The sequence below is a fragment of the Microcaecilia unicolor genome, chromosome 4 (genome assembly GCF_901765095.1).
Source record: "Microcaecilia unicolor chromosome 4, aMicUni1.1, whole genome shotgun sequence".
NCBI lineage: Eukaryota > Metazoa > Chordata > Amphibia > Gymnophiona > Siphonopidae > Microcaecilia > Microcaecilia unicolor.
The window spans coordinates 140,020,600-140,037,428 of record NC_044034.1 but is presented as its reverse complement, the minus strand read 5'-3'; the positions used below and the strand labels follow the sequence as shown (position 1 = coordinate 140,037,428).

General features: G+C 44.4%; 1 protein-coding gene across 1 annotated transcript in view; it reads right to left on the bottom strand.

The window, feature by feature from the left end:
- Positions 1-16,829, bottom strand: part of LOC115468727 (solute carrier family 13 member 1-like) — a 71,336-nt gene that overhangs the window by 19,226 nt on the left and 35,281 nt on the right. Inside the window, 4 exon segments of the mRNA XM_030200658.1 lie at positions 4,556-4,690; positions 5,541-5,641; positions 8,679-8,784; positions 12,667-12,761. Of these exon segments, the coding sequence (XP_030056518.1) occupies positions 4,556-4,690; positions 5,541-5,641; positions 8,679-8,784; positions 12,667-12,761 (437 nt within the window).

Sequence of the window (16,829 nt, the reverse complement as noted above, 5' to 3'; positions counted from 1 at the left end):
ATGTTAATATCCACAAGCTGCAGATTCAGTTCAGACTAGTGTTTTAAAGCTGATTCAGGAGGTAAATGTCACTGGAAATATAAACACACTTGCCAGTTCTCAACCTTCTGCTACATTCTCCTCAATTTTCAAGACCCAAAAAGAGCCATCTGATTTATCTGCACTTCAGCATTCTTCACACAAGTCTGACAGTCTCTGGAGGGCATACTTGAGACCTTTGACTTGTGTGACTGTTCTAATTTGAAAATCCTATCTCTTCAGATTCTGGTTAAAATCACTTTTCACACATTTATTTACTGCAAACCAAACAGTCACTTAGGGCAGCAGATTCTGGGGTGAGGGCATCAAACAGCAGCTGCAGTCAAAACAAAATTATAGGTCCTGAGAGCCAGAGAAATTCAAAACACAATCAGCACACAATTTTCAAAAAATGGATTTTATATTTAAACCTCAGGGTGCCACAAAAGCAACAGGTATTGATGTTTTTCCATGTGAAGTCATATGCTTAGTATCCTGTAACAACTTATGAAGTGTGTGCGTGTGTGCATGCATATATTAATACTAGCCATTGAGCCCGTTAAAACGGGCTAGTGGGTCGCCACTGCCCCTTCCCCCCCCCCGAGTTCGCCGCTGCCAGTACCCCCCCCCCCGAGTCACCGCCGCCGCTCCACCCGGCCTGTCTCTTCGCTATTCAACTTACATCTCCGCAGCAGGTAGATCAGCTGAGCTCCCGTCGGCCTTCCTTCTCTGCCTGTGTCCCGCCCTCGTGTGACGTAACGTCGGCGAGGGCGGGACACAGGCAGGGAAGGAAGGCAAACGGCAGCTCAGCTGATCTGGCTGCTGCGGAGATGTAAGTTGAATAGCGAAGAGACAGGCCGGATGGAGGGGTGGCGGCAGCGGCTACTCCGGGGGGGGGCACCAGTAGCGGCAACCTCGGGGGGGAGCGGTGGCAACCTCGGCGGTTCCCTCCCCTTCGCACAGTTTCCCTCTCTGTCCCACCCCCCGTCATCACGTATTGACACGGGGGCGGGACAGAGAGGAAAGTCTCTACTGCGCATTTGCGAGCGAGTACGGTCACTCGCCGTTTATATGTTTGATATGTGTTTATGTATGTGTTCATGTGCTTATGTGTCTGTGCATTTATGTTTTTTTGTATGTATGCCTGTATGTATGTGTATACAGGAACTTGTCCAAACCTTTTTTAAACCCAGATATGCTAGCCACATCCTCTGGCAAAGAGTTCCAGAGCTATTCATTGAGTGGAAAGACCGTAGGACCAGTTTTCCAACCAATTATGTCATCAGCACAGGGTACTGACTGCATCAGTGTTTTCTAAAAATATTCTAAGCACTGAAACAGATAACTGTATAAGTCATTGAGGGGGTGTTTTACAAAGGTGCAGTAGCGTTTCTAGCATGTACTAAACGCTAGAGACACCCATAGGAATATATGAGCATCTCTAGTGTTCAGCGCATGCGTATTTTTAGAGTGCGCTAAAAATGCTAGCATGCCTTTGTAAAAGGCCCACTGAAAGGAAAACATTTATCTGCCTAAAGTGGGGTGGTATTTGGAGCAGGCTCAAAGTACTAGAAATATGTTATAATTAAAATGTATTTATTTATTTAAAATCTCTTATACCCCACCCACTTACCAATCTAGGGAGTTTACAAAGAAACGTACACAATCAAATACAATTAAAAACTTACAAAGAGGGGCATTTTTGAAAGAAACATCCAAGTTGCAATTTGGATGTCTTTGCAAATCGTCGAAATCCAGGGGTGGGGAAACCCGTATTTTTGAAAAAGGATGGACGTCCATCTTTCGTTTTGAAAATACCACCAGAGACGTCCAAATCCTTAAATTTGGACATCCCTAGATTTGGACATCCTTGGATCTGGACGTTTTTGACTTTCGGCGATTTTTGAAACCAAAGACGTCCATGTCAAAAATGTCCAAATACAAGCCATTTGGACGTGGGAGGAGCCAGCATTTGTAGTGTACTGGTCCCCCTGACATGCCAGGACACTAACCGGGCACCCTAGGGGGCACTGCAGTGGACTTCATAAATTGCTCCCGGGAACATAGCTCCAGTGGTGTGCTGAAGCAGGCTCTCACAGGCTCTCAAGAGCCGTTTGTTAAGTTTTTAAGAATTTTGGGAGCCGGTTCTCCATGGCTACTTTAACAAATGGATCCCAAAATGTGGGCTTGGGCCCCTCCTGAATTCTCTTTTACTTTGCTGGCGAGAGAGAGCCCCCTGTTAACAATTTACCAGCACGCCATAGCTCCCTTACTTTGTGTGCTCAGCCCCCCCCCCAAAACCCACTACCCACAACTGTACACCATTACCATAGCCCTTACGGGTAAAGGGGGGCACCTATATATGGGTACAGTGGGTTTGTGGTGGGTTTTGGAGAGCTCACTGTTTCCTCCACAAATGTAACAGGGGGGTATGAGCCTGGGTCCGCCTGTCTGAAGTGCACTGCAGTACCCACTAAAACTGCTCCTGGGACCTTCATGCGCTGTCATGGACCTGAGTATGACATCTGAGGCTTGCATAGAGGCTGGCACAAAATATTTTTTAAGATGTTTTCTGATGGTGGGAGGGGGTTAGTGACCACTGGGGGAGTAACAGGAGGTCATCCCCGATTACCTCCAGTGGTCATCTGGTCATTTCGGGCACCTTTTTGTGCCTTATTCGTAAAAAAAACACGTCCGGGTGAAAACGTCCAAATGTTCGTCAGGGACGTTCTTGCTTTTTTCGATTATAGGTCAGAGGTCCAAGTGTTAGGAATGCCCAAGTCCCGCCTTCACTACGCCTCCGACACGCCCCCTTGAAATTTGGACGTCCTTGCGACGGACTACAGTTGGAGACGTCCAAAATCAGGTTTCGATTATACTGATTTGGACATCTCTGTGAGAAGGACTTCCATCTTCCATTTTATGTCAAAAGATGGACATCCTTCTCTTTCGAAAATGAGCCTGAAAGTAACATAAAATCAAGATACTAATAGCAATAATATTAAACAAATAAAATATAACAAATTTTTTAAAAGCCTGCTGAAATAAATAGGCGTCAGCTGCTTTTGAAAGGAAAGTATAGATTCATTATGATAATGTAGACCTAGTGGCAATGAATGCCAAAGGGATAGGCCTGCAACCACATCATGTCTAATATGTCTAGAACTTGAACCCTCTAGCAGAGTCCAGCTACTTGACCGCAAGGAATGGTTTGGTACATAGATCTTCAGGCTGGCAGCAAGACAAGATGGAATTTTATCACCAGAACTTTCAAAATCAATGTCAAAATTTTAAAGCGAATTTGCCAAAGAACTGGCAGCCAATGCAATTGCTGTAAAATTGGAGTGATATGTTCAAACGTGAACAGCCAAAGATCAATATGCAGTAGCATTTTGGGCCACTTGGAATGCCATTAAAAAACAGTTCAGAAGACCTAGAAACAATGAATTACAATAATCAAATAGTGGGTACATAAATGCTTGTACCACTGTGTCACAATTTGCAGGACTCAAAAAATGTTTAAAGGTCTAAGGGATTTTAATTTAAAAAATACATGTCAAATAACTTTCTTGAGGTTCTTCATAGATAAGGAATGTTCAGCGATATTCCTAAATATTTCATCTCCCTCAACACATGGATTTTTAATCTCTTCAAAAGTTAAAAAAAAATCTGGAAAGTGTGGTGAATCAGAGAAATCAATAAGAGTAATCTCTCCACCCCTTAATCTAGAGCAGTCACATTTTCAGGATACCCACAATGAATATGTACAATGGATGTAGGGTATGCAAATTTATCTCATGCATATTCATTGTGGGTATTTGAAAACCTGTCTGGCTAGGTGTGTCTCGAGGACTGGGTTGAGAATGTCAATGTTATATTCCCCTCAACACCTTAAAATAGGTTCCGAGTAGCTTGCAAATCAAAATAGTACCAGTCTACAAAACTTGGAGCTCACAAAGATGAACAGATTAACATAAAATAAAGAATACAATGTCAATGTCTAACTAGAAAGCACATTTTTTCTAAAAAGATTTGATTTTATAAGCTTACAAAAAGCTAAATAGCACGATTGAGATTTCGCCAAAGTTGGTAGAAGATTCCGAATTTGAGAAACTTGATATGAAAACAGGGCAGTAAAATACTTCTTTGAACATAGGCCTCTATAACAGATAAATTTAAGTCGTTGCAAGTACCGTATTTGGAGATCAATACATTAATCAATGAATACATATAGCACGGAGCCACTCCCTTCAAAATCTTGTAAACAAACAAAACAACAGAGCTTAAAAGGAACCCTAGCCTCCACTGGCAACCAGTGGAGTCTTTTATAACCTGGGGAAACATTCTCAAATCTACCTAGACCACATATAAGATGAATTGCTGTATTTTGAATAGTTCTGAGTCTTCTAAATAGATATTTTGTACAGACAATATATATAATATTACAATAATCAAGCTTCGTAAGCACTAAAGCTTGAACTAACAATTGGAATGCCTGATCTAGAGACAAAAGTGAGGATAAATAAAGATACCCCACTTACCTCACATCCTTTGGCTAAAGCAAACCCACCACCAACAAGAATGACAATGTTCCATGGCATGCATTGCTCAAATTCTTTCCACAGGATCATTGGGCCACCATCTGGCACTGTAGCGGTTTCTTCAGATTTATCTTCACATTTATGCAGAAAAAACCCAAGACATTGAAGCAGGTTATTAGGTTTGTAAACTTACACCAAAGTAGCAAGAAGTTATAGTTATAGTCCTGCAATCATGCTCATGTTTTCGTCCATATACTACAGGTTTATTAATAGCTGAGTAACAAAAACTGTTCAAGCTACAGCATAGCATGCATCAACTTAGCTTAATAAATGCTGGCTTGACAACCCCACATTTCAACTTAAAATTTGTACTCTTATATGGGCAATTTTGAATTAGTGAAGCAGGGAACATTTACCCCATGAAAGAAACTAGATCACGGGCACAAAGTCTTTTACAGATAATAGTGTCTCGTTGACCAGACCTTGGCGGGAGCCTTGGTTTCTGAGGGTATTTCCCACTTTACTCATTTCTTCACATTCATTTTACACAACCCTTTGGATTGTGTTTGGCTGTTTTTCAGTTCTCTGGAGTATTAGATTACCTGATTAGGATCAACAGCCCATACTGTTTTTTTTCATCATAAGATAACCCTTAAAAAGATAACAACAGATGACCCATATGTTTTTGTTGGCAACAGGCCAATTTCTATTTTATAATTTTAAAATAATCTGAAATAATAAAAGCGGGCTCCATGGGCATGGGTGGCAAGAGGAGATGGAGAAGACAACCAGGAGACACACAATAGGAACACCAAACCAGGATGGTGATGGTTGACCAGGGGAAATAGAGAAGACAACTAGGAGACGCACAATAGGATAACCAGACCAGGATGGTGGGGGTGGACAAAGGAGATGGAGAAGACAGCCAGGAGACACCACCATTACATTAGAAGTAATCATTTACATTAGAAGTAATCATACCTGAAGATCTGAAAGAGAAAGGTTTGGGTTTTTTCCCAGGTATAATAAACAACAAAAATCCAAAAAGAACTGCAGAGGTAGCGTCAGATTTGTAACCTTTCCTGTCAAGAAACAACATACAAATTTATGTTTAGCGATAGTGGGCATCACAGTTGCCTTTTATCTCAGGCAATATTCACATATCTAACTGGGTGAGAGGTTATGGCAGCTATTTTAATGATGCAGCCACTAGGGGCAGGAGTGAGTGGGGTTCTCTCCTACCACCAGGGTTCTGAGGTAGACCTGGGGAGCGATCATGACTAGGGGAGTGGGGTGGGAAAAGAGAGGGGGTCTTGATGTTGTGGGCTGGTGAGGAGGGGGATAGAAAAAGGGGGCTGTTTGAAGGGGGTGGGAGGAGGGTCTTGATGTCACAGGCTAAGGGAGGGGGATCAGAGGGGCTAAAGGACCATATTGAGGGTCATGTGGGTGCTAGCTGAATATCAGCCCGGACTCGCATAAGCTCTTGCGGCCAGTGATGGTGTGATTAGTAGTAGATATTGAAAGCTGGTGCCTGGACATGGCCCAACATTGAATATTTGGGGCTAATTTGGCCAGCAATAGTCAGCGTTGAAAAAAACCACAAACCTCTGCTAGCTGAATATCAGCCAGCTTATATTTTGGGGATAAATGGATAATTTTTATCTCAAGTAGTGCTTTAGAACATCTAGTAATGACCTATGACAAACAAAAATATTTGTTAAAAATTATTTTAAAAGATGTTAAAAAAGATTTAATAGAGGACCTGCTGATTAGAATAGCAAAAGGCTCACAGAGTGAACATGTGGCATATGTTAACTGATATGATGGTTCCCACATCAACGTTTTGATAAACTCAAGTGTTTTTGTAAAGTGTAGTTTGAAGAGGGCCTCTATAACATTAGCCCCCAGGTGAGTAGGGACGCACATTTATACCTCCTCTGACACAGGAGTAATCGTGTGTGTATATTGCTAGTAAAACCAGTGGATATGCATGTATTTTATAAAATACAGACATGAGTGCCAACCCAGCCCCCGCTCTGCCCTGGAAAATGACAGCACATAAAGACCATCTGCTGAATATTCAGCCGGCAGCAGTCAGCATTTCTTTAAATGCTGACTGTCCTGACTAAATTAGCCCGATATTCAATGCCGGGCCATGTCCATGCACTGGAATTGAATATCTGGGTCTCACCAAAGTTGTTCTGATTATCAGAACTTATGCGAGTCCTGGCTGAATATTTGACAGGATCTACATAAACGGAGTCCACAGTTCCTCCATTCCCCCCCCCTGAAAACAGTCTGATCCCCTCTCCTTCTTATCCTCCCCCCATCCAAGCTAAGTCTGATTCCCCCTCCTGGCCTTCCTTGAGTCGCAGCAGGCCTCCCATCCCCCCCGGCCTACCTTAAAAGGTCTGGTGGTCTAATGATGGCTCCTATTGAAAATGGCTTCTGGTAACAAGTTCCTAGAGCTTAACTATGCATTGAGTGAAAAATATTTTCTCTGATTTGTTATAAATGTACTATTTAGCAGTTTCATTGCACGTCCCCTATTCTTTGTACTGTTCGAAAACATAAGCAAGCTATTTACATATTCCACTCAGGATATTATAGACCTCTATCAGATTCCCCCTCAGTCATCTCTTCTCCTAACTGAAGAGCTTCAACTTTTCTGGCCTTTCTCATATAAGTATCGTTCCTTCCCTTTAATCATTTTGCTTGCTCCTGTCCAGATCTCTCTCAGTAGGTTGGTATCTTCTTATTATTTATTTATTTATTTGTGACTTTTATATCCCACATTATCCCAAACAAGTTTGAGTTCAATGTGGCTTAGAATAAACAGTATAGGATACATAACAAAGAATAATGCATAATGGCTTGTCTCAAGGGTTATTACTGTTAGATGTACCACAAGTGAAAAGTTGGAGAAAGATCTGGGATCCTTTACATGTGTCACCTATTTTCATGATCCATTTACCTTGTAAGTTTGTGAAATGTGCAATTTTTTATCCTCGCCCCTTGGTTTATTACTCATTGTTAACTCCCCTTTAGAACCGGGAACTTTCCCTGCAGGGTTAAAGCAAGCGCTTAAATCTCATCCTTATTCATACACAGTACCTGGTGAACAGCGTAATGGTGGTGGGGCCACTACACAATAGTGATCACAGTGCAATCAAATTTGTCATCACTGGAAGGATGATATTAAAAATTACTGCTGGAACACTTAATTTTGAAAAAGACAAACTGTTTCACCATGAATAGAGCGATCCCAGGATTTCAGAAATATCAGACATTGTTGGTGCACCAATTGCTATATGTGGCTAAGTTTACCTTAGCGGCTGCTTGGAAGACACCAGGGGACCCACTTTTGGTTAAGTGGAGATCTCGACTTTACACTATATATAAATTTGAAAAACTAACCGTTATTAGATGAAAATCTTTCAAGACTTGGGAAAAGATTTGGGGATCTGTGGGTGAGTAAGACCTGGTTTGGCTTTTTCTGTGTGATCACCTTTTTAGGGCTCTGGGGTTTGAGGTTTTTTTTTTCCTTTAGTATTATTTTATATTAGAGGTTTTGTTAGCATTGAGATTAAGTTCTCTTCTACCTAAACAGATTGTACACTGTATCTGTATGTATTTTGTTTGTTCACTGTAATAAAGACCTCGTTAAAAAATTTTAAAAACAGTTTCACCATTGATATTTTAATTTTCCTAAGAATACCGCTTCCAAATACATCCAGAATGCCCCTCTCTCTCAGCCAGGACATTCACTTTTGATGAACTTTCTGGATGGCTTATGGTAATTGAATTATCAGTTGCTTAAATAATCGAATTAGCAAGGCCTGAAGCCTAGTGCTGTTCGGCTGCCCACCAGTTACAAGCTTAGGTTCATTTAAATTCTTTTAATATTTGTTTTACTTAAAAGGAAAAATGTGGCCAAGTCCTTAGTTAAAACTAGGATATTTTACCTTTGAACAGTGAGGCAATATATAGATTGGACAGAAAGACAAATCAAACCCAGGACTACACTTGAGAAACCTGCATGTTGTCAAGTAACCAGTTAAGTTCTTCATGCAGGACTGCAGGAGCACAAGGAAGCAATCTAAAAAACCTTTGACTTACACTCCAAAGAGTGAATCCCAGCCTGGGATAAATCCAGGATCCCGAGTAAACCATGACAGTGCCATTAGGAGAAAAACAACAAGTGTTACTACTTCTGGATAGCTGGAATGAAAAAAGGATTCATTATATGTTGCCCCAAAATTCCCAACAAATCTCAAAGGATGGTCTGTCCACAAAGTTATTTCTTTTCTTATGCAAGTTAATAACAAGCTTCAGCCAGAAAAGCTAACTTTTCTAAATGTATGGAGATCGTCAGCCCAAATTATCCTGCACCAACCAACAAACAAAGCATGACAGGGCTATTTAGCTGGAAGTTAAAATGTGTACATTAGAGCAGGCACCACAGACACAAGCAAGGGGATGATCAGAAGCAAACGCTGTGCTAGAGGCTGTTAGCGCCATACCAGCGCTGGTGTTTGCTACCGCCCCATGATCAGAGCCCTCGAGCGCATGAAACAACGCGTTTGAGGGCTCTGAACGCAACTAGCATGCAAATGCATGCTAAACAGGGTTAAACATATTCATCCCCAATGATCAGCAACCAGCGTGCCAAAGATTGGGTCGCTGGCCACAGCAAACCCTACACCAGCTCCGAGCTGAACCTAAGGGGGGATCGGCAGTCCAGTGGACCTCCAGCCCCCCTATCACTGAGGGGGGGGGGCTTTGGTCGCCCACTGGGCCACCAGGGACTGGGTGCACATGTTGACGGGAGTTAGGGGGGGCTGGAGACCTGTGTTTGACAGGTTTGGGCTTTTGACAGCCCAGACCTATCAAACAAGTGCGGGAGGATTGTGCTGAGCGCATGCTCAGGCACAATTCTCCCGCACTTCTACCCCATGATCAGAGATAATTGCATGCTTAAATTTGCATGCAATTATCTCTGATCATCAGTGCGGTAAAGCCCCGCGCTGTTCCAGTGCTATTTTAGAGCGCTGTTTGGAACAGCACGGGGCTTTTGATCATCTGCTTGCAGGAGAACTCCTGAGGCCAAAGGAAGAGCAAGAGAAGCACAAGAGGTTGGATTTGATTTTTACAGTTGATTACTTGTCTTTCCAAACATGAAAAAAGTGAATTACATTCAGGTCTAGCAGGCATTTCCCTTCCTCAGAGAGCTTATTATGTTTGTACCTAAGGAATCCTCTGGTCTATCTTACTCCCTTTTCTCTCAAGCCCAGCTGATCTTCACTACAAACCCTTTTCTCTCAAGCCCAGTCTCTCCTCCCCTCTCTACAAACCACACTTTTCCTCTTTCCCCCTCTAGTCTGACCTAGCCCATTCCTAGCTTAGAGGGAACACTGCAGTCCTGTCACCTCTCCCTGTATCCTTGCTGGTATACATGAGAGTAGACCGTGGAAGATACCTACGTAGCTTAGAGGGAACACTGCATTTCTGTCACCCCCCCCAGCACTGCCCCCTCCCCTGCTGGCATGATTTTGGGTGAAGAACACCTACATAGTAGAACATTGCACTCCTATCACCTCTCCAGCACCCTGCTGGTATGAATACGGTGAAGAACATGTACATAGCTTAGAGGAAACAGTGCAGTCCTAACACCTCTCCCTGCACCCCCACTGGTATAAATGGGGTGGAAGACACCTTTCATGGCTTAGAGGGAACACTGCACTTCTGTCACATCTCCCTGCAGCCCCACTGGTATAGATAAGAGTGGAGGACACCCATGTAGCTTAGAGAGAACACTACGCTCCTGTCACCTCTCCCTGCTACTGCTGATCTGCTTCATTGGACCCACCCCCTAAGCTAGCTACTGTTGCTTCAGAAGAAATATAACAAAGGGAATGTTTTTTTCTACTTAGTGGACTGTAGTGGGCTTCAATGGTAGCTCCTGTAGTTGGGAAGTAGGATCAGTGCCAGGCAGACTTCTGTTGAGATTTGGCCAGCCCCAACTGTATTATCGAAACAAAAGATGGCCGGCCATCTTGTTTCGATAATACGGTTGGCTCCGTCGCTTCCCGGGGCCGGCCCCGGAGATGGCCGCCCTTATAGATGACCGGCCCCGTTCGATTATGCCCCTCTATGTGGCTCAGTAAAAGGGCCCCTTAATATGTGCTAACAGATATTAGGGTGCATTAAGTGACCTGTGGCACATAGGTATAAAATAAGATGCGCAGCATTTATGGGCCCTTTCACTAAGCTGCGAAAAGCCTACCGCGGGCTTACCGTGTGCCAATCCAGAACTACCACAGGAACCTGGCGGTAATTCCCACCCCTAGCATGTGCCATTTCTGGCACTATAAAAATATGATCTATTTTTGTAGCACCGGAACTTAGCCAGCAGTAATCGGGCATCATTACCGCTAGGTTAGTGTGGCAGCTCCTACCGCCATCTCAATGAGTGGAGGTAAGGGCTGCCCCAATATGGCTGCGTGCAGTAGGTGTTTCACTTACCGCACGGCCATTTCTTTTCCTTGTAAAAAAAAAAAAGACAGCCTTTTACCTGCTGCGGTAAAAGGAGGCCTCAGCGCATGTCAAAAACATGCGCTGAAGCTAGCACAGATCCCCTTTCACTGCAGCTTAGTAAAAGGACCATTTGGTATGTGCTAGTGTCCGTTAGTGCACGCTAAGCCAGGCCAAAGTATCAGCCTGCCTGTCTGACATTGCTGCCTGGATGTCTCACCGCCATCTGAAACCAAACATGACCAAGACTGAGCTTCTTATCTTTCCACCTAAACCAACCTCTCCTCTTCCCCCATTCTCTATTTCTGTGGATTACACTCTCATCCTTCCTGTCTCATCAGCTCGTAACCTTGGGGTCATCTTTGACTCCTCCCTCTCCTTCTCTGCACATATTCAGCAGACTGCTAAAACCTGTCGTTTCTTTCTCTATAATATCACCAAAATTCACCCTTTCCTTTCTGAGCACACTACCAGAACCCTCATCCACACTCTTATCACCTCTCACTTAGACTATTGCAACTTGCTTCTCACAGGTCTCCCACTTAGCCATCTCTCTCCTCTTCAAACTGTTCAAAATTCTGCTGCACGACTAATATTCCGCCGATGTCGCTATGCTCATATTAGCCCTCTCCTCAAGTCACTTCACTGGCTCCCTATCCGTTTCCACATACCGTTCAAACTCCTCTTATTGACTTATAAGTGCATTCACTCTGCAGCTCCTCAGTACCTCTCCACTCTCATCTCTCCCTACACTCCTTTCCGGGAACTCCGTTCACTGGGTAAATCTCTCTTATCTGCACCCTTCTCCTCCACTGCTAACTCCAGATTCCGTTCCTTTTATCTTGCTGCACCATATGCCTGGAATAGACTTCCTGAGCCAGTACGTCAAGCTCCATCTCTGGCCGTCTTCAAATCTAAGCTAAAAGTTCACCTTTTTGATGCTGCTTTTAACTCCTAACCTTTATTCACTTGTTCAGAACCCTTATTTTATCATCCTCACTTTAATATTCCCTTATCGCTTATTTTTCCTGTTTGTCTGTCCTAATTAAATTGTAAGCTCTGTCGAGCAGAGACTGTCTCTTCATGTTCAAGTGTACAGCGCTGCGTCCGTCTAGTAGCGCTATAGAAATGATAAGTAGTAGTAGTAGTAAAAGGGTCCCATGTTTTCTATATAGTGAACAAGGGAAACGGTGCTCTCCTCCATTCCAGTCTTGAGTACAAAGGTGCCAAGGAATTTTAAATTGTGCTGTCAATCTGACACCTTTATGAAAGTACTAACTACACCCAAAAATTACCCAAAATAAATTTGGGTTATTCATAGTGAACACATCGTAAATAAAGAAGCCAATAGCTCCTGTATTTTGAGACACCATAAAATTGAACCTGCTGCACATCACCTTGGGTGAATCTCTTCATTAAAGTGGTTAAAGAATCCAAAGAAATAATAAAAAATCCTGAAGCTTGAATTAACTGTAGTGCTGTGCGCTGGTTCAATCTCAGTGGGAAGACAGAGCCACGAAGGGCAGCATGGAGGCACTGTCTAATGAAACAGGAATCATTTCACTTACCTTAGTGGGTCCTAATTTGGAATATTCTTGTTTTAAAATTTTGTGGGAATCTGGGTTATTCTTTGAACCTTCTTTTTTATAGCAAAGCATATCTTTAAAACTGAAATGAAAAAAAAGACTTATGTTATGTGCTCTGTCACCAAATCACATGCTTCATTTACTACTGCCAGCGGATAGGTTGTAATGGTAGAGCTCTATGTAATTTTTGTAAGTTTCATTTTCATCTCCTAGAGGAGTCAGGTATAAAAAAGATATTTCAGCGATCTCTCTCATTTCAAACAGTGGAAAATGTGGAATTATTCTTCCAACCCAGTCTCAGATTATGTCATGATTATGTCGAGATTTGAAAACTTTTATTTTGGAAATCCTTTGATCTTAAGCGGTGATAAGTTTTATGTTTTAGGGCAGGGGCGTAGCTACGTGGGGCCACGGGGGCCTGGGCCGCCGTAGATTGGTCCTGGACCCCCCTGCCGATGACCCTCTCGACCCCCCTCCTGACGCCAATCCTCCCCCGCCATCGCCATGGGGCTACCTTTGCTGGCAGGGGACCCCAACCCCCGCCAGCCGAGGTCCTCTTGCTTCCCGTGCAAGGCTTCATTCTGTTTCTGACGTCCTGCAAGTACAACGTGCAGAACGTCAGAAACAGAACGATGCCTTGCGCGGGAAGCAAGGGGACCTCAGCTGGCGGGGATTGGGGTCCCTCGCCAGCAAGGTAGGCGATGATGGCGGCGTCGGGAGAGGGTTGGCAGCGGGAGGGGGGTCGAGAGGGTCGTCAGCATGGGGGGGCAAAGTTGGTGGTGGCGGCGGTGGCGGAGGTCGGCAATGTGCGAGGGGGGTCAGTGGCACCGGGGGGGGAGGCTAAAATGTGCCCCCTCACCTATGCTCTGGACCCCCTCCCGCCGAAGTCTGGCTACGCCCCTATTTTAGGACCCTTTTACAAAGGCACAGCAAGCCTATCACAAGCTTGCCATGCGCCAATTTGGCACTACTGCTGGACTACCACAGGAGCCCAGCAGCAGTTCCTGCCTCTACCGCATGCCATTTCCAGCACTTGAAAAATATTTTCATATTTTTAGCACCCCACACGCTGCCAGTTACTGCTTGGTTAGTGCGGGAGCCCTTACTGCTTCCTAAACAGGTGGCGGTAAGGGCTCCCCAGGAAATGGTCACGTGGCGAGTGTTTAACTTGCCACCAACCTTTAAAGCTGAAAAAAAATTCACAATTTTCATTCATTCACACTGTCAAAATTTAGAAATGTTTAGAATTTTTGTTATTATTAATGGAGGAAAAAGACATCAAAAGTCTTTGCACAGCCGCAAGAGTAATGTCTTTGTGTTTGGCACTTATAGACTACGGTATCATGGGTCAAGAAACCTCCACTGTTTTAAGTAACTTTATAATTTTTCATTTCTTTTTAAAATGTTCAAAACATTTAATCATACTGGAGTATAAATAAAGTCACTTAGCTTGCAAATTGCCCAACGAGGCTCTCCGTTTCACTCTTATAAGGCTTCTTCAGAGGACTGAGTGTTTCTGGACTATCCATCCTTAACCACTATGCTCCAAAATTGTGAATTTTTGTTTTCATCTTAAAGGTTGTCTATTCTAAGGAATTTTTTTGCTGAATTAGTGTAGACTTTTGTTTGTACTTGCCACACAACCATTTCCTTTAAAAAAAAGCGCCTTTTACCTGCTGCGGTAAAAGGGGGCCTCGTTATGCAGCAAATCCACGCTTGGTAAAAGGAGCCCTTAATTTGTAACCTTATACTTAATTTTAAAATTGTAATTCCTAGTAATTGACTAGGTAATTTTATATTGTAATCCACAGTGACTAAAGGTATCCAGCAGAATTAAGTGTTATTTTCTGATATAATAAATTGACCCTCCACGTTCTACTTCTGGATGCCTGGGTTTGTAACATCCATAACCACTCATTGCCCCGCCCTTGCATCAAAACATAATGACATCAGAGGGCGGAACAGTGGAGAGGGAAGGGAATCCAGCGCCAGCCAGCCAGAAAACGTTCAGGTACAAATCAAGGGGAGGAGAGATCGCGAGGGGAGGGAGGAAGGGAAGGGGAGGGCAGGGCAGAGGAGAAATGGATGGATTGGAGGACAGTAGAGGAGAGAATTGCAGGACATGGATGGCAGGGCAGGAAGAGGAGAATCGCTGGAACAGGGAAGGGAGGGAGGGAAGAATTGCTGGACATGGAGGCATAGGCGCCGACTCCGTGGGGTGCTGTGGGTGGCTCGAGCACCCCCAATATTTGACCCGCCCAAAGTCCCGGAACGGAAGTTCCCAGCCAGCCTGGCCTGCGTGCCCGCCCTCTTCTCCCAGTCCTTTGCCTGCTCCTCTCCTTCCTGCGTGCCGCCCAGAATTTAAAAGTTCTTACCTTGGGGTCCGGCGGCAGCAGTGAAAGGCGAGCAGACTCAGCGCTTCACCCTGCCTTCCCTTCTCTCTCAGCTCTGCCTCTGGTCCCGCCCTCATTTCCTGTTTCTGCAAGGGCGGGACCAGAGGCAGAGCTGAGAGAGAAGGGAAGGCAGGCTGAAGTGCCAAGCCTGCTCGCCTTTCACTGCTGCCGCTGGACCCCAAGGTAAGAACTTTTAAATTATGGGCGGCACGCAGGAAGGCGAGGAGCAGGTGGAGGATTTGGAGAAGAGGGTGGGCAACGCAAGTTGGGCTACCACTTGGAGGAGAGGGAGAGGGAGGCAGGGGGCCTGGAACTCAGAGGAGAGGGGAGCCTGGAACTCGGAGGAGAGGGGGGCCTGGAATTTGGAGGGGAGGGGAGCAGAGGGAGGGGGCATGGAACTCGGAAGAGAGGGGGGGACTGGAACTCGGGGAGGAGAGGGAGGGAGGGGGCATTGGAACTTGGAGCCCGTATGCCATACGCGTTAATGAGCGCCGGGTCAAACTCAGAATAGCCGCGAGGCAGGAACTCGTGCCACAACAGGCCGTTGACATCCAGACTCCTGCGCCGCTCAAACTCCATCTTAACCAGCAGGGTGGCAGGAAGCGGGCGAGCGCGGAACTCGCACCACAACTCGCCTCCTAATGGTTCCCTTAAAAACATAATCACCATTACGTGATAACCTTGCTAGTGCCCATTTCATTTGTGTGAGAAACGGGCCTTTTTTAACTAGTTGTTATATAAATAGTACGGATGTGAACATTTAACTAAAGTTAAATTTATCTATTAGCTTTAACTATGACATTCAGAAAGATAACAGTTATGTTGATAGCTTTGCATCTACCCAGATCTCTATTTGGGTAACCTTAGAACAGGTTAAATTATAACAGCATCCCTAGCACACGTCTCTCCTCTCCTATACAATAAGGAACTTCTATTCCCTACCTTCCTTTCGGTTTAGTGTGGATTACAAAAGATATTTAAAAGGGAACAAACATCCCTGATTATAATCAGTAATAAAACCAAAATTTATCTGTCTTAAGCCAGACACTCAGATATATTTTCTAAAAAATAGGATTTAAAAACTTTCCTAAATCTAGATAAGAGGATTCAATTCTCAGTGTACAAGGTGAAGAAATTCCAACATTTAACTGTTTGATACGGAAAAAAAAAGCAACAAAGGATCACTTAAAACACATCTTATAGGCAGATGGAAAACGGAGTAATAAATTATTCTGGGATCATTGACTCTTAGGTAACCCTATCTTAGGAAGATAACTCAGGGCCATACCATGAATTATTCCAAATGCTGTAATATATCACTTAAATATACAGCCTGTTCGGACAGGAAGCCAAGGAACAATAACCAGTTGGTGAGAAGAGAAATTCGAAAGCTGAGATTGCTGGATAGTTAACCAGACAAATCTGAAGAGTAACCCTAAAGGAGTAAATTTAAATCTGTGCATTTTCAGGCAACATGTGCAGGTATTTGTAACCATAGGCTTTGCAGCAGTTCTCATTGGTACTTCCCCTTGAGAATTTCCCAGAGATGAAGCCCTCCAGGGAGATCTGCACATTCTCTTTCGGCAGATAGTTTTGCCCTGCAGTGGCGTTCCTAGGGGGGCTAACACCCGGGGCGGATCGCCGATGCGCCCCGCCCCCAGGGTGCACAGCCCCCTCAGAGGCAGCGCGACCCCCCCCCCCCCCCCGGCAAAAGAACCCCCCCCCAGGTGCACGCCGCTGGGGGGGGTGCTGCGGAA